General features: G+C 60.5%; 1 protein-coding gene across 4 annotated transcripts; it reads right to left on the bottom strand.

Moving 5' to 3' along the window:
* Nucleotides 1-1,804: 1,804 nt before the first annotated feature.
* SPON2 (spondin 2) lies at nucleotides 1,805-5,892 on the bottom strand. 4 transcript variants are annotated; one of them, XM_080830922.1, is made up of 6 exons: nucleotides 5,713-5,892; nucleotides 5,041-5,266; nucleotides 4,603-4,826; nucleotides 4,341-4,532; nucleotides 3,790-3,970; nucleotides 1,807-2,542 (listed from the first exon to the last, which is right to left on the bottom strand). In XM_080830922.1, the coding sequence occupies exons 2-6, from the start codon at nucleotides 5,261-5,263 to the stop codon at nucleotides 2,358-2,360; spliced, it is 1,005 nt and encodes a 334-aa protein (XP_080687048.1). In that variant the 5' UTR covers nucleotides 5,264-5,266; nucleotides 5,713-5,892; the 3' UTR covers nucleotides 1,807-2,357. The 4 variants fall into 4 exon arrangements, with proteins under 4 accessions (XP_080687051.1, XP_080687048.1, XP_080687049.1 ...); XM_080830923.1 differs by having other exon boundaries at nucleotides 1,808-2,542; nucleotides 5,041-5,309; XM_080830924.1 differs by having other exon boundaries at nucleotides 1,808-2,542; nucleotides 5,705-5,892.
* Between the last annotated feature and the right edge of the window lie 12,024 nt (nucleotides 5,893-17,916).

Raw genomic sequence — 17,916 nt, forward strand, 5'->3', positions numbered from 1 at the left:
CCGGAGCGGGGCTCCCCTGGAAGGCGGAGAGGCAAGCCTGTGGGAGGCTGAGGCATGGCTGCGAGGGGGCTGGGCTTTCTTGCATGTTCCAGGTCCTTCCGGGCTCTCACTGAGGAGCACAGGTGGGCACCCCAGCCCTGGAAAGCAAGGTGTCATGAGTTATCTCGGCTGTGCCCTGAGGTTATGTGTTTAGAGACCCTCAGGGACCGTCTGCTGAGAACATCTTTCAGGTGAGTCTCTCCTCCTAGGCAACAGCCCCCAGTCTGTTGGGTAGGACACACCCGAGGTGCTGGCTAGAAGTCGACTCCCTATTGGGGGATAAAGGGTCACAAGCTGCTCTTTCACTGCTTCCTCTCCTAGGTCGAGGGTCAAGGCGACCACTGGGGACATACATCTCTTCTGGAGAGAGGAATGGGTAAGGAGGTTAGCAACAATATAGAGCGGAGGGGCCTGAGATCAAGCTCATGGGGAGCGGTGGGGGGGATGTGGAGGAGAGCTGTGGGGAGGGGTGTCGGGGGGTGGAAGGGAGCTGTGGGGAGGGGTGTGGGGTGGTGGTCATGGGAAGGGGTTAGCGGGGTGAGGGGGAGACGTGGGGAGGGGCATTGCGGGGGGTGAAGGAGAGCAGTGGGGAGGGGTGTTGGGTGAGTGTAGGAGCACAGTGTGGAGGGGTGTCCAGGGTAGAGGAGCTCCATCAGAAGAGACGGGGAAGGAGAACGGCCTCTCCAGCAGGGACATATGGGGAGGGCAGGTGGGTGGGGGAGTGGTTGCTGAGAGGGAAAAGCCAAAGAGCAAGGAGCGTGGACCATGCGTGCAGTGGTGTGGTGGACATGGAGCCCCCCACGGCAGCAAAGCAGGGAGTCCCGTGTGGAGGGAGACACTGGGAACCAGAAATGGGGAGAGTCCTTCCTAGGCAAGTGGGTGGAAGTGGACACAGGAGGAGGACGTGATGGGGAAAGGGAGGCCAAGAGAAACGACCCCCAAGATAGGAGGGGCAGACACTGGCTGCTGAGAATGACCAAGTAGGGGACAGGAGAGGGATGGCCCTGGATGTGTCCGAGGCTGGGTATGGTGTCCTGCATGAGCTGCTTCTACGGGGTGTGGATGGCTCCTCAGCAGGAGGTCTAAGCATGTGGGGACCGGAGACTGCCCCTCAAGAGAGTGGGTGGGAGAAGTGTCAGAGAAAACAGAGAAGCAGAGGTAAGAGGGGTCTCTGTATGGAAGTAACCAGATATCAGCAGAGACATTGAGGGGGTGGTGGACAGGGGTGGGGGAGGTGTGTGGGAGAGGGCAGTGGACAGAAGTTGTTGGATCTGATTCTGCATGTGTCCAAGCAGATGGAAGAATGTTCTAGGAACAGAGAGGAGGCTTTCCCCATCTCCTGGTCTTTCTCTGAGGGGCCAGCCCAGCCCAGGGCTCAGGGACTCCCATGGGATCCATGCTGGTGGGTGAGGTGGGGACCCCTGACCTCAGATAAGGGCCCGGGCAGAGGAACAGTGAGCCCTCAGGGAAGCCATATGAGGTGGTGGGGCTTGGCGGTCAGTGGCCAGGCGCAGGGACCGGCCGGCCTCAGGGAACAGCTGTGGGCGGCTCCACATGGCCTCGCTGTTCCTCTGAAGTCCCCACTGGTCCCGCCAGCAGCCCCCTCGCGTGCTGGGTGTGTGTGAACACCTCCTTCATGCCAGTCAGAGGCTGCCCAGTGTCCTTCCAGGAATCTCGGCATGCTCTCCAGGCAGGGGAGACCCTACTTGGGGTGGGACAGTGGTCCTCCCGGGGCCCTGCCAGGAAATGCAAGACAAGGGCCCCTGATGTCAGGAAACAGTCTTTATTCAAGTGCAGGGAGATGGGTCACGTGACAATGCCAAGGTGAGGTGTCAGAGCCTGTTCTCCTTTATCCACCTGACCTGTGTGACCTATCCGGGGCAGTCTCGGCCTATGGGCGCTGGTGCCCCCAGGGACAGCAGGTCCAAGGTATTTCATATCTGCGGTAGCCTGGGGCTCCTGGGGCTGGGTGTGCAGCTCTCCTGTAGGTGGACCCGTGGATGCTGTGGGCCCTGTGGACATGCAGTCTGCACACAGGACGACCTCCGACCAGCAGGAAGTGGAGTAGAGCGCAATGTAACCTCAGGGCTGAACTCCCCCAGGAGAGTGGGTCCCAGGACTGGGTGCCCGAGGGGAGAGCTCGTTGAAAGGAGGTGCCTTCCCTGGGGTCCTGCTCCATCCAGCCACTGGAGGCCCATCTGTGTGGGGGGGTTGGTCAGCACCGGAGCTCAGAGACGTGGTGGACAGAGCCCTACGTGGTCCACTGAACCACCAGGCTCAGCCACCACAAGGGGTGGAGGGCCTGCAGGGCTCTGGTCTCAGACACAGTTGTCGGGGACGCACTCGGCCTCCTCTTCGAGCTCGGGGCAGGGTGCCCCGTGGTTGGCAGGCTGCACGCGGATGTAGCGAGTCCTGCTCTTGGCTCCCAGCTTCCCGCATGGACCTGTGCACAGCCCCCAGGATGACCACAGGGAGACCTCGCAGTCCAGCGGCGTTTCTGCAACTGGACCGAGCACAAGAGAGGCCTGTGAGCAGGTGTGTGTCTCTTGTACAAGTCCAGCCCCATGTGGGCATCACGAAGAGCGGGGATTTATCAGCATGCCTTAGAGCCCGCTGCAGGACTGCCAATCACACCGCCTGCAACCCCCCACTGAGACACCTCCAGGGACTCCCCCTCATGCATGGGGGACTCTGGGACGCGAGCTCTGGCAGTGGGGACCAGGAGGCCAGGGAAGGGGCCTGCTCTGATGTAGCTGGGCTGGCAGGGGGCTGTGTGTTTCAGACCGGGGTGGGCGCACCCCCACACCTGCTCACGGCTGGACTCCCACTGTCCCTTCTGCCAGGGAATGGGGGAGGGGAACAGAGTGGGATCCATTCAGTGGTGTCCTGACCATCAGCTGTGACACAGGTCACACGTGGGGATGCCACTGACGGGGGGCCTGCTTTACCACGCACTCCTGGGCAAATGTACAAGAGTTCACTGGTCAGCCAAAACCCACATCTCCCCAAACCCCCATCGTGCTGCACTAAGGGCTCCGAACCCACAGGGCCCCCAGCTTCCTAAGGGGAGGGTTAAACCTCAGAGCCCTTGCCATCTGATGCTGAACCAGGGAACCCTAGAGCCCACAGCGTCCTATGCCCAACACCTGGGCCCCTGTCTTTCTTCACACAGCCTCTGGCGGGTTTGACTCCGCCCCTTGCACACCCTAACACCACCTCCCCCGCCACCTCTCCCTCCCCCACGGCCCCCATTAGCCATGACGGCACATTACACCCAGGAGCCTGGCTTGGGAGGGAGCACCTTTCCCAGCTCTGCCATAGCTGGATGGGGGACTCCCCTGGGGGAATCACTGGAGTGGGTGGAAACGGAGGGGCGTGGTCCCTGGACCACTGGCGCCCATGGGGAGCAGGTTACCAGTGTGGCCTTGGGAAACGGAGTGTGTAGAGGTGTCACTGACTCCTCAAAGAGGTCCCTTTGGGACAGTTTCTGGCCCCGAGTGTCCTTTCCCGTTTCAGTGTGGTGTCCACTCGCCATTAAGGATTATTGCGCAGGTGGGACAGAAGGACCTCACTCACGGGGGTCAGTATTGACAGCTGCCCTGTCACGGGTCCCTGTGTGGCCCGCAAACCCGAGAGGTGCTTCTCCCCACTGCAGCCCGCGGGCCTTCAGGGCCTCCCTGGTGCCCAGGATGGCCGTGCTGCGGCCCGGAGCTTGCAGGGGTCCTGGCGGCGGGGCGCCAACGCGCTCACCTGAGACGCTGTCCGCGATCTCATTGCTCCCGCCAGCGCCCACGGGGCCTGGGGCGGGCGGGACGAAGGCCCTGGGGTTATGCCGGAGTCGCACCAAGGTCACTCTGGCGATGGGGGGCAGGGACTTCAGTCGGGGGTAGTAGAAGGAGTTTGCAGGGTGGCTGGGAGAGGAGGAGGTTATCTGTGGAGAGAGCAGCCTTATCCGCGGCGGCCAGGCTACACCCGGCGGCCTACTAGAGCACGCATGGGGCGGGGCGGCGGGGCGTGGTCTGCAGGTGGGGCCGCGGGGCGTGGTCTCGGGGCGGGGTCTCCAGGTGGGGCCGTGGGGCGGGGCCTCGGGGCCGGGCCGCGGGGCGGGGTCTCCAGGTGGGGCCGCGGGGTTCGCCCGGGCAGTCTGGTGCGCCGCCTAGGCCCTCCGCCCTGAAGAGCTGCCGCGTGCAGACCTGCGTCTTGCGGTCAGGGACGAGGCGGCGCACTAACCCGAGAGCCACCTGGTGGGGGGGACCCTGGTCCCTCCCCTCCATCATCCCCTCCCCTCCGTCCCCCCTTACCTCCGTCACCGTGTCCTGCGGGATGGTCGCGAAGTTGGGGGAGGAGAAGGTAAAGCCGCTGTCGGTCCCCGCGTCGTACGGGTAAAGGTCCACAGCAACCTGCTCCCTCCAGCGGTCCCCGTCGCATAGGTCCAGACTGTCCACGCCCACAAACCAGTCCGGGCTGGGAACGATGCGGACCACGAAGGACACCTGGGGGTAGGGTGGGAGCTTAGCCGGGCAGCCGCGGCCCCCCTCCTCCCCCCACCGCCGCCCGGCTCACCAGCGAGTGTCGCGAGTGGGCCTCCAGCTCCGCGGACGTCTGTCCGGTGCCGCTGGGCACGGCGGGCGCCGAGAACACCTCGTGCACGCTCTGCAGCTTCTCTCCCGCCGCCTCCATCTCCCGCATCAGGGCCCAGGCCTCGCCCCGCTCTGCAAAGTCCCTGAGCCCGTCGCTGACGTACTGGTTCTTCCTCCACAAGCTGTAGTCGGAGCTGTGCGCTGCCCCTGCGCGCGAGGCGGGCGTGTGAGCCGCGGGCTGAGGGGCGCATGTCCCCGGGGCAGGGCCCAAGCCCGCAGGACGTGCGCAGCAGAGATTTCTGGCACTGCAGGAAACGGGATGAGCGCGCCCACCCTGCCCATGGGGAAGTGCGGTGCAGCGCTGGGGTGGAGCGAGGGTCACCGCGGGTTGGGCGGGACCGGGCAGCACCGCTGCACTTACCCAGCAGGGAGGACCACTGTGCGGGGGGCCGAAACAGGGGGTACTGCTTGGGGAAGGCTGTCTGGCTCCACTTGCCCGTGAAGGTGATGCTGTACTTGGCCAGGGGCCGGGCTGTGCAGACAGACTCTCCCCCCAGCGGCTGGCTGGCCACAGAGCCAAGTGTGGTCAGGAGGACAGCCCAGAGGGCCCTGCCCCAGGTGGTGGCGTGACTTGGGGCTCCCATGACCTAGGAGCAGAGGGAGAGCTCCACCAGCTGGCACCGCATGTCCCTGGGGAGGGGGCAGAGGCAAGGACCTCCTGGAGTGCAGCGTTCCCCACCTATGCCTTCTCACCCCCACCCAGATCAGGCTCAAGGGGACCCCTGTCCCATCCCTGAAAGCCAAGCCGGGTCAGGTTACACTTGGATCCCAAGCCCAGCAGATTCGGAGTCCTGGCTTGGTCTCAGCCATGCGGGGGTGGGGGGGGGTGGGGAGGAGGGGGGGTTGGGGGGACAGCATCCCTGAGTCCCGGGAATCTGGAGGGTGCACTTCAGGCACGCGGTGCCCGGGATGACCCCAGCAAACGCAGGCTTCCCACTTGGGGTGCTGCGGGCTGCCGGGCCCAGGAAAGTGCCAGGAGGCCCAGTGCCTCCAGATGGGGACAGGGGCGCACCCCCCTCACACACCTACTCACCCAGCAGGAGTGGCGGGAGGGCTGGCGGCTGGTCTGTGGTAGCGAATGGTCCCTGCAGGAGCCCAGAGCCCAGAGCTCTAATTTACTCCCAGGACAGCCGGCCTGGGCGCCGCAGAGAGCCGAAGCTCAGACCGGGAGAGGGAGAGAAGGGGCTCCTCCAGTGCCGTCCGCCCTCGCTCTGACGCCGAGCAGATGCTTCTCCGGAGCTGAGGTCACTCTCCTCCCTCGGGCGCCTGCCACTTGCCGCACCCCTTTCTTTGTCTTTCCCTCCCGCCTCCCCGCCCTCCGCTCCTCTCCGGGCTGCTCCCCCTTCCCAACAAACCCGGCTTAGTGTCTCCCGGGAGGTGCTGCCACAGTTGCGGCTGGGAGGCTTGGGAGGTGAGCTGGGCTGGGGAGTGCCAGCATATTACACCCTCCAGGCAGGGTGGGACCGAGGGGCCACATTCCTGGCCTGACGTCAGTCCCTGTGTTGGAGATGAGCTGGAGAAGTGGGGGCTCCCAGTTCAGGCATCCCTTGGCTTGGGGTGCTGGGTTTGGGCACACACAGCCCATCAGCGTCCACACGGCTGCCGTCCACATGGCTGGCCAGGGCATTCTGAGGCTGTCCCTCCAGAGGGGAGCCAGAACCACGCGGGTAGAGTTGTCCCAGCTCCGGAAAGGCTCTCTGGGGCAGGGAGGTGGCTCAGGGTCCCCACCCTACTTCCCTCGTGGGGTAGAGCTCCATGGACACCTGGCAGGGGGACATGACCAAAGCTGGTCACCGCTCACGGTCATTAAAATATTTCTAGAACCCTAATTGTGGGGTCTGGGAACAGAAGGGAAGCTCTTATCAGAACTGCTCAGGGAGTTTTTAAGCTCAAACAGAAAGCATTCTGATTTTTGGAACTGTTAACATTCCAGATGGGGTGGGGGGGGGCGGGTGACCCAGGGACAGAGAAAAAAGAATCACCAGGAATAGAACACAAACAAAAACGAATGACCAATGACCTGAGCTGTATTTCAAATACACACACAGCCACAGAGAGCAGCCCGAGTAGCCAAACAGACTGCAGGTCCTCAGGCTGAACATGGATCCTCACGCGGGGTTTTCAAACTTTTTGGTCTCAGGACCCCCGGCACTCTTAGAAATCACTGAGAACCCCAAAGAGCTTTCATGTGTGTGGTTAGAGCCGTCAATACGTCCCATATTCGAAATCGTAACAGAAATGTTCAGAATACATATTAACTCACTTACCAATGAAAATACGTTCACATAAATAGCATAATGTTTCATGAAAAACAACTACGTTTTTCAAAGAGTGGCCTGGTTCTACGTTTGCACAGCTCTCTCTCTGCCCAGCTTTGTGGGCAGACAGCTGGGCCTCCACATGTGACCCTCCGGTGGGCAGTAGGTGCGGAGCAGAGCCTAGCCTGGCCAGACAGGCTTTGCAGCCTCTGGAGAAGCCCCACACGCCTGGCAGAGAATGTGAGCGAAGGCAAGTGCTGTCCATGCACCTGTGTCTTGTTTCGAGAAGCAGGGGCCTTTCTCTGGGAGAGAAAGCAGGAGATGGGCCCAAGGCCATGTTGCAGCTGGCTCTCCTGCCATGGTTTGCTCACGCACTGTCCAGGGGTGGCCGTGGCCTCAGGCTTGCCCCATCTTACGGGGGGCTCTGATCCCAGCACCCCCACACCCATGTGGAAAGCCTCTGCAACTCAAGGACCCTGGCATGGGGGGGCGGGATGTGCTGCCAGAGGACCCTGGCCTGGAGCTCACAGGCAGGGGCCCCCCTTCCTTGCTTGGGCTCCCCCAGGAGGGGCTCCACTTCCATTGTGGTGACTGCCCCCAGAAGGATATGCCTGAGGGGATTCTTGGGATACAATGGGACCTGGGAGGGAGAACTGAAGGCCAAGGTAGCTGACCTGTGGCCCCTTGGCCTCCGTTGGGCCTCAGGTGGGGACCTGGCCAGCAGGGAGTCGGCTCAGCTGCTGACCTAGTGCTGCCAGGTCCTGCCTCCCTTCGAGAATCACAGAATCCCCTGAGGGGGCTTTGGGAGCACTTGTCCACAGAGACCCCACTACAAAGGTCCCGCCAGACTTAGGCAGCGCCCCCCGCACCCCCCCCACCCCGCCAAGGGAAAGCCATCCAGTCATTAACCCTGAGGAATACCTCCTGGGTCTCAGTGCTGGGGGCCCAGAAGTGAGCCTGACCACCAAGCCCTACTCCCCTGGGTGTGGGGGAGGGGCTGCAGACCGTGTACATTCTGTAAATTGGGTTCTGTTAATTCGGCGAGTGCTGCTGCGTTAATTGCTTGACTCTGATTCCGGGGTCCCTTCCTGGAAGTCACTTCTTGACCAGTCACTCAGCTGGTTTTGGGCAGTGGGACTCAGGACAGTGGCTGCCTTTCAGGCCTCCACACCCCCACCCTCCCTGTCTGCACCCCCATCCTGTCTGAACCTCACCCTCCCTGTCTGCACCCCTACCTCCTTGTCTGCACCCACTGTGCTCTCTGTAGACCCCCCCATTGCTCCAGTGGCAGAGCTGTCCTGTCCGCCCCTCCACTCCACATGGCGGCAGTGGGCACCCCTTATCCCTGCCCCCCACTCAGGTGTCTGTTGTAGCTCAAATTAGTCTAGAGTAAGGATGAGCAATTGATGGGCCAGCCTCTTGGCTGAGGTTGGGTAGCTGTGACGTCCTTTCCACCTAGTGTGAGGGGTGGGGTTGGTGGGCTCTCACTGGCCCTTGAGGGCTGTGTGGGATTTCCAGAAGTCTGTGTTTGTGGGCTGCTGAGAATAGGCCTGGCAGGCAGGGGAGTGCTGGGTGAGCTCTGTGTCCTCATCCGCACCCCCTGGGCCGTGTCACTGCCCCTGGGTCCCAGAGCCCAGGCTGCCCCCGTGGGGTGCGGGGGGCCCTTGAGGTCTGGTATAACAAGGGTCCTTTCAGAGCCCTCTCCAGGTGTGGCACAGGCCTGCCTGGTACCCTACCCGGGGACAGGCTGTCTCAAGCACTGGTGTCTGGCTCCCCAGGGGGATCCTGCCAGTTAGACAGGCACACATTTGTCTGCTCATTTGCCCTCTCACCAGACATTTACCAAGGGCCTCGGTCCTGCCAGACACCACAGTCTCTGCACACACACCTTTCCCAATGGCCACCTCGGTCCTGAAGGTCTGAATAGTCCAGCAACAGGCCGTCCATCCAGGGGGTCTCCCCAGCTTGCTGTCCCAGCACCCCCTCCCTGTGCCCAGACACATCCCGCCTGTTCCACCCCAGGGCCTTTGCCCTGGCAGCTCCTTGGAGGTCGCCGTGTGTAAGTCTCAGGGAGTGCCATCTGGCCCTGTCTCGTCATGGCTTTGTTTCCAATCAGGACTCCCACAGAGCGAGTCTGACTAATATAAGCAGGGTGTGGCTTCCAGAGCCTTTAAGAAGGCTGAGCTTCCAAGAATGACTTCCAGGACTGTGTGCAGGGTGGCCGCCAGGCCCCACCTGCCCAGTCCCCTGCCTCCCTTGCACCCTTGACCTCTGCCCTGGAGCCAGGTTTCTCAGAGCCCTTCTGGTATGTGGAGCCCAGCTGGGTCTGGGAATCCTGGATCCCGGGTTTCTCTTTGCCACCTCTGCAGTCCAGGAAGGCACTAGAAGGGGCGGGTGCTAGCAAGCTGAGCCCCACACAGCACACCCCTGCCCTCCTCTCTTGCCGAGCTGTGGGCGCCTTGCCCAATGGGCTTCCCCTGCAGGCAGATCCCTGTGACCGTGCCTGACTTGCAGGGGCCCCGTGAGCCCAGAACTGTCCCAAGCATCCCTGTCTGCACCTGACAGGCCTTGCAGCCTCTGGATAGCCCCGCACGCCTGGGAGAGACTGGCAACACTGCCAGGCCCACTTTGTTGAGGAGGTGAGGCTGCGGAAGCTGAGTTGCAGGCCTAGGAGGGGACCAGCTTCCATCTGGCTGTAGATACAGGCAGGGTCTGCCTCCCATGGGCGTGGTCCTCTGCTCTCAGCGGTAGCCATGGTGCCTTTATCCAAATGAAGATGGCAGGACCTCAGCGGACATGGCAGAGTGAGGACCTCTGGAAATGCTTTCCTTTGTGAGAGCAGTGAGAACACGGGTAAGAGTGGCCACACAGACCTTTTCAGCACCTGGAGACCAACCCGGCTGCAACAGGCTTTGGAGAGTTCCTTGTTTTTGGTTGCAATCCAGAAAATTGGCTGAATCTTGGTGAGAACAGCAAGCCTTAAGGTGTTTGTTTTGTTTGCTATCATCCTGACCTTTTTTACGTGCACAGCTCAGTGGTATTAAACACGTTTCCACTGCTGAAGGGCCGTCACCACCATCCATCTCAGGATTCGATTATCTTGTGACTCTGAACCTTGGTGCCCATTCAGTAGTGACTCCCGTTTCCGCTCCTCCCAGCCCCTGGCAGCCCATCGGTCTCTGTGATTTTGGCTCCTCTAAGTACCTCATGCAAGTGGCGTCCTACAGGACTTGACCTTCTGTGGCCGGCTGCTCTCACTGGGCACAGCGTCCTCAAGGGTCACCAAGTGGCGACAGGTGGCAGATGGTCCTCCTCTCTGAGGCTGAGTACACGATGTGTACACATGTATGGGTGCCCATTCATCCGTCAAGTGGGCACTCAGGTGCTTCCGGGTCTTAGCCGCTGTGAGTCATGCTACAGTGAACAGGGGTGTGCACACATCCCTCGGAGGCCCTGCTCCCCGTTCCTTTGGATGTAGATACCCGGATGTGGAGTGGCTGGGCTGGATGGTGGTTCCACATCTAAAATCCTGAGGACCCTCCACACTGTTTTCCATGGCGGCTGCACCATTCCTCATTCCCACCAATGGGCCACAGGGTTCTATTGTCCCCATGTCTTCACCAAGGTACGAGGTGTTTTCACTTGGTCCGTCCCCCACTCTTCAGCTGTCTAGTAGCCTAAAAATGAGCAGCCTGTTAGCCCCTGGATGGAGCCAAAGCAGCATTCCTAGAAAAGGGTCCCAGTTTCTGTCTCGTGGTTTCCTGGAAGACCCCATTAGTAGAACTGTCTGCGTTTGACTTGGTCCAGAGCTGACCCCGCAGATAAGACTTTTCCCCAGGGGTAATAGTTGGAAACGGTCACAGACAATTAATGAACTTTGCCGTGGCCTGAGGTGTGAATAACAGTGGGGGCAAACAAGAGACTCACCAGAAAGCTGAGAAGGAAAGTCTGAGAGATGGGATGTCCACAGAGAGCCATGGAAAACACCAACGTATTCCCCGGGAGTCTAGAAGACCACACAAATTCCTAGGGCAGCACGTGTTCAGGTAAGACCCGAGCTTCCCTCCCACTAGCCCAGCAGGAAGGGGTGCATGCAGGCCATGGTTCAGCACCCACAGTCTGCCCCACCACAGGTCCATGATGTGACAGCAAGGTCCTGGGCATCTCAGGAGGTCTCTATCCAGTTGTTACCTGTCCACTAAGCTAATGAAGCAGAGCCTCAGTGGCCACATGTGGCAAAAATACAGATCTTGCAGAATTAATTCAGAGAAGTCACTCAACAGGCAACAAAAGCAACAAATCGAGAGGAGCTGGTAGGATCTGACTTCTGGGATTGGCGCTTTATATTATTTTAAGTCTTCAGCTTTCATCAAATACTATGTCACATGTGAAGACACGAGCACGTGGCCCATGCCCGCGGAAGGCAGGGAGCAGCCAATAGGAAGAATGTCCGCAGTGTCCTGGGGGCTGCACTTGCCACAGACTTCGACATGAGAAGTGTGTCCAGAGAATTAAATTATGAGATGATGTTTCACCAAACAGAGAACATTGGGAATGAATAGAAATGATAAAGAGAACCAAATCGAAATTCTGGAGCTGAGAGGGGAGTGAATGGAACTGAGAAATTTGCTGGAGCTAGTCCACAGCGTGGGAGCAGCAAAGAATCAGCTAGAAGGAGGTAGAAAAACGGGGGCTGCCCAGCTTGAGGAACAGAGCAGTGAAGGAAACTGAATAGGGGCCCTGAGACCCGTTAGGCACAGTCCCACGTGCCACCTGTGGTCACAGAAATCCCAGGAGAGGAGGGAGCTAATGGGGCAGAAACACTGTTTGGAGCCACAGTGGCCAGACATCCCCAAGTAGAGGAAAAACACTCCCATGTGCACCCAAGGAGAGCCTCGGCTCCCAAGGAGGAAAATGCCAGAAGGTCCGCATCCAGATGCCTCCCAAGCAAACCCTGTGAGACACAGAGAGACCAGCTCCCCACGTGTGAGGGATCCGCAGGTGGGTTCTGAGCTGACTTCTTTGGAAGCAGAAGCCACAGAGACAAGAGGCGGCGGGACAGGTGTTCAAGGTGTGGACAGACAAAATGACAATGGAGAATTCTCCAGGTGAAAAGACCGCCTTTCAAAACTGAAGGAGAAATGAAGACATTCCCAGATAAGGAAACCTGCTCTACAGAAACATGAAAGGGTCCGACCACAATGAGGGGAGTACGGACAAAGGCTTTAACCCCAGAAATGGCGCAGCCAATGGCAGAGGCGGAGGTCAGTGTGGAAGGCAGAGTGAATGTGCTCTGCGTCCAGGGTGCCTTCCTTGCCACACCCACACACAGCGATAGGCCTACCGGTTACATGTCTTGATGGGCAAGGAATGTGCACGTGTGTGATTTATAGACCACGATGGCTCTAAGGGAGGAGGGAACAGAGCTGTGTACCAGCAAAGTTTTTGTATGCTATTGAGCATAAAGTGGTATTAATCGGGAAGGGGCTTGCTATAAATTAAGAAATTAATTACAGTTCCCAGGGAAACCACTAACAAAATAAATCTTAGAAACACAATAAAAGAAATGACAAGTGAATTCAAATGGGACACTAGAAACTACCTATTTAACACAAAGGAAACCCATATGGGAGAAGAGAGGAACAGAACAGATTCAAGCAGCAAAGCCAGAACAGACGAGTGACACATGATGTCCCTGTATGTTGTCTAAAGGAGACGGGGGTTACACTCCAAGACACGAGCAAGCTCAGCGCACGATGGACAATGAACCGTGAGCAGCCAACAAGACTGCGCCCAAGAAGCAGGATGGCTTCCGGACAAACGCTGTTCTTAGAGACCAAGAGGGACACTTGGAGATAAGGAAGGGTAAATCCGTCAGGAACGTATCACCATGTGAACACACCTGCGCTGTTGAAAACCCACCTAAAGTGGCCTCCCTCCCAAGCTCACCTGCTCGTGCAGGGAGGCTCACCGCGGCCACGAACAGCCGCTCAGCCCAGACAGTGGTGCCGTGTGCGCTGGGTACTGTCTGAGGGTAAGGGACGCGAGAGAACAGACGTGACAACGAAAATCATGAGGGAGAGGAAACTACGTGTACGGGCCTGGACTGTCTGCAGACAGAATCCCTCTGACGGGGGATCTGCACCCTTCAGACCCTGTGGTTGGAGGGCCAAGTTGGAGACTTTCGACTTTCAATAGCTTGTTTTTAGCAATGGATAGAGCATCGAGATCAAAAAGAGAAGGAAAGAACACGCAACAGAGGCCCAGAAGGCTTGAGTAACTCTACAAGCCGGCTGGATCCCACACACGCCTGTGGCCTCTACCTGTTCCAACCTTCTCCACACCTGCCTGAACGACAAGTCTCAACACATTTAAAGGGAGCGAAATAACGTGTGTAAGTTCTCTCACCACAGTGGAAGGAAGTAGAAAGTAACGGGACAAAATTTGGCTTTAGCTTCTGTCCTGGAGCTTCTGGAAGACTGAAGGTCTACCTGGGACAAGGGGTCCCACCTAGGACAGGAGGTCCCACCTGAGACAGGGGGTCCTAACTGAGGGAGTCCTGACTGGGACAGGGGGTCCTATGTGAGACAGGGGTTCTAACTGAGACAGAGTGTCCTACCTGAGACAGGGGGTCCTCCGTGGGATGGGGGTCCTGCCTGAGACAGGGGTCCTCCCTGGAATGGGGGGTCCTCCCTGGGACATGGGTCCCACCTGAAAGCCCAGCCGTACTGCTCCCTGGCTGGCCGCCTGATCCATCTATTTCCTTCTCTGGGCTCAGGGCCTGAGGCTGTGCGGGGCTCTCTACAGAGCAGTGGGTGGAAGTCATAGGGACACAGCGAGCTGCTCTGGGCAGTGCCTGTCACTGGGCTGGTCCAGCAGGGCTGCCGGCAGGACCCCCGCCCTTGGGAGGAGATGCGCAGGATCCCCTGGAGAGACAGTCCTCCCATCTCTCCCCAGAATGTTCTGTACCTCTGCAGACCATCTTAGCCTTGGTGGTCCTGGTTCTCTGGGGACTGAACCTCTACATAAGGCCCTGGGACTCTGGCCAAATTTGGGTCCCCTCCCTCACCCCAGGCTCCCCTCCACCTGCACCCACCCAGGTGCACCCTCCGCCCCACCTGCCTCCCTCAGGCTGGGGGCAAGGCTCCCTGATCCCCCCGGCCCCTGGCCCTGGTGATAACAGGGACGAGTCATGCCTCTCCAGTGCGCAAAGCAACAGCAAGGCTGGGCAGTACAGGCACGGCCACCATGTACAACACCACTTGCCAGTGGCCCCGGTAGGACCTGCCAGATGGCAGGAAGGGAGGCCCACGAGGGGCAGGCCAAGGATGGGCTCAGGCTCCAGTGGCAAAGGCTGGGTGGATCCCAAGTGCCGGGGCAGGAGGGGGCGTTAAGGAATTTCATGGATATGCTGCCTTTGGGGAGACCAGGGACTGGGGGTTACTAGGGAGTGGGGACACCTAACCTCTATTCAGCAAAGCTCAGCAAGCAGACACAGTGCCCTAGCTTGAATGTCCAGGCGGGGCTGGTGAAGACCCCGGCTCCCTGTGCCTCACTTCCTGGCCGAGGGGGGTGGCATGCGATGTGGGCCCTGCTGTCCTTGTGACCACAGGACCCAGAAGCAAGTCCCTCCCCGGGCCACCTGGCAAGGGGGAGAACCGGCTACCCCACACCAGGCCTCTGCCTCTGGTGGCACCTGACAGGGAGAGGCTCCCTGTGATGTGGGGCCAGTGGGGCGGTGGGCCTGGCTGCCTGGTGCACGCGGGTGTGCATGACAAAGAAGAGTGACAAGGAAGCCTCCGTCGGTGTCCGGTCCTCCATATGTCTTGTCCCACCTGGACCGATGGCCCTTGGGAGAGCTGCATCTCCTGGGCCTTCTACTTGCCCCTGCCGTCCTAGGGGATGCTCATGGTGTTGGCCCTGGTGATGATTATACCAGCCTGTGGCTGCTTTTTATCCTATTTTATGATGAGAAAATGAAAGCTGAAGGATGGCCCTCAGCCCCTCCGGGGGACGGGTTGGTAGACTCTCCCATGGGCCACACTCTTGGGAAGGAGCCTGGAGGAAGACAGAAGACAGTCCTCAGAGGCTGCCAGCAGGGACGCACCTGCCAGGGAGGCAGACGGACGCAGAGCCCGCTTGCCCACAACAGCACCACGAGCCCCCCAGCTGCCAGCCCGGCGCTGTGCTTGACGTACTCAGAGACATGGGGGCAGGGCATGTGGTCTCCAGCCAAGTGAGACAGGATGGGAAAGAAGGAATGAGAAAATGGACAGTTCACAACAAACATGACGTTATTTCCCAATGAGAGTGAAACACACGGGCATGTTTTCAGAGATAGAGTAGAAGAAAACGTTCCTTAAATACAGTTCCAAATCTGCAAAGTAGAAGGACACACGGCATCCCAGAGATTGGTGAAGAGTGGGGACCGAGGGCAAATCTGAAGATAAAGAACCTGGTGGACCCAAGGGCAAGAATCCCAGGGACAGGCCAGACTGTGGTCAAACCTCCCCTCAGAAGGTTCTGGAAGACCTGAAGCCCTAAGGAGCTGGGCTCAGGCCAGGAACCCTTCCTGGGTTGGAGTGTGCTCTCAGAACCCAGCACTGCAGGGACACAGTTCCAGAAGGATCTGGAAGGAGCTCCGGCTGCCAGGCCCTCGGTGGGATTTGCTCTAGTTACTTTTTGGTGCATGACCTACCACCCAAACCCTCTGCATCAGAACCGAACAGCGTCTGCTCTGCCCCGGAGCCCACACTGTGGAGCAGAGCAGAGCGGGGAAGGAGGGGTGTCCTGCCAGCCACTGCTCTTGTCTCCTCTGGGGCCCCTGGGCAGCTGGAAGGCCGCGGCCACTGTTGCAGGAGGCCCCTTGGTGTAGTGCCAGAGGCTCATGCTGGGGGGACCCGGCTGGGCCTGTGCATGGCCCACGCTCCTCCCAGCATGGCAGCTTGTTCCAGGCTGGCATCCAGAGCACCAGCCCGGAGGAGGCTGCACGGTTGTTAACCTTCCCCCATGCATCACAGGGGCCCCCCAGGCTCATGGGGAGGGGGGTGGCATGACTCCAGAAGACATGGGGCTGGAGGGTGTGTGGACATTTGGGGAACACGTGAGCTGCCCTGGGGTCTTTGCAGTGGCTCGAGGGACAGGCAGGTGGTGGCACTCATGCCGGGGGTGTGCGAGCCTCCAGGTCCCAGCAGCACATACCAGTCGCAGGGCCAAGGAGTTGTGCCCCCTGCAAACGCCCCCTTTGTCTATAGCCCTGTGCCAGGATGCTGCGCCAGGGGGGCCCAGGATGTGGTCCCTGTGGCTGTGCCCCCAGCCTCTGTCCCAGCGCCGCCCGGGGGCCTGCCTCCCCCGCCTGGCTCGGGAAGCAGACACACAGTCCTGAGGGGGGTCCTCTCCCCTGAAAACCCCGCAGTGGAGGCAGGCGGGTCTTCCCTGCTCCCACCTGACATCCACCCTGGAGCACCTCTTCTTGGGGGTGACCCTGGGAGCTGGGTGTCAGGGACCGGCCCCGAAGTGCATAGGGAAGGTCCCGAGGGCTGTGGGAAGCTCCAAGGCTGCGTGGGGCGAGACCGTGTGCGCTGTGTGTGCTGCCTGAGGGAGGCTGAAACCGCGAGTCCCTGCCTCCCCCAGCGTGCATTCTCCGCGGAGGGAGGAGGCAAGGGACCCCAGGACAGCCAGCCCCCTCCTCCAGGCCTGTGGGCCTTACCCCAAGTGCGTCCCGTGCTAGGCTCCGATGGGACAGCAAACGCCCAGCACTGGGGAGGGGGGGCACTCCCGGGGCTGTGGGGGAAGCTGGGCCCTTCCCTGGCTCCCCACGTCCTGACCCTGTGCAGGCCACACCCCCTCGGGGCCTCAGTTTCTCCCTCTGCAGGGCGTGGGAGGGACCAGGCTCACCAGATGGCCATCCGGCCCCCACACGCTTGAGCACTGAGATCACCCTTTGCCTCATGACCCCGAGGCCCAGCCAAGCCGCTGTGCTGCACCCAGGGCTCCGTCCAAGCTCTGAGTCAGGCCTCGCTGGCGGCCAGGCTGGCCGTGCCTCCTGGGAGTGGGTTCGGGCGCGGGGACCTCTGCATTCATTCTCACTTTCTCCCTCCCCGCGGGTTTTCCCTCGCTCCTCACGGGCCAGAGAAGTCATCTTCGGAGCCAGAGCTGGAGGCCGGCTCTGACAGGCCTCAGGGTGCCAGCAGCTAGTTCCACAGGAAAAGCACCTTCCAAGGACAGCCCTGGGTTCGGAGGGGTGAAGTGGTGGTGAGGCGAGGGTGCGCAGCCAGGGGGACTGGCCCCTTCTGGGGTCTGTGGCACCAAGTCCAGGCCCTTCCCTCCTGGTCAGGAAAGTGGTCCAGCCTCGCCCCATGAGGGTGGAGGGACTGAAGGGAGGGGGCCCCTTTCAGAGGTGTAGGGAACACCAAAGGACCCAGCCCCAGTGAGGAGGAGCTGCGGTGCCCAGCCCAGTGGCTCTTTCCCTGTCCCCTGCCCATGCTGTCCCCCGCCCTGGGAGGCCTGGACGTGCAGGCTGAGGGTCGGGCTCCCTGACAGGGCCAAGTGAACAGGCGCACACACAGCTTCCTCTCAGCAGGGCTCAGCCTGATCCCCAGCTTGGAGGCCAGTAGCCCCTGAGGACCAGGGGAAGGCCTTCCTCCCCACTCAGGGATCTGCTTCCCAGCCTGGAAATTCTGAGCAGGCTCTGGCGGCCCCATAGCCTTGCGGCTGGACGCCCTGGCTCCAGGCTTGCTGGTGGCCGACTTTCCGCCTGGGCCCAGTGGAAATGTGGGTCAGCGCTGGCTCCCCTGGCCTGGGGCCATACCCCACGGACGGAAGAGCACAGCCTGGGGGCTGTCTGGCAGGGCCAGTCCCCACAGCAGCCTGCCCCACTCCAGCAGCACCCCCGCCCCTCGCCACCCCCCATGCTGCTCCGCAGGCCCAGGCTGTCCACCTCTTCATCATGATTCATTCATTTCTAGGTCTGGCTGTGA

Source organism: Martes martes (assembly GCF_963455335.1).
Source record: "Martes martes genome assembly, chromosome: 2".
NCBI lineage: Eukaryota > Metazoa > Chordata > Mammalia > Carnivora > Mustelidae > Martes > Martes martes.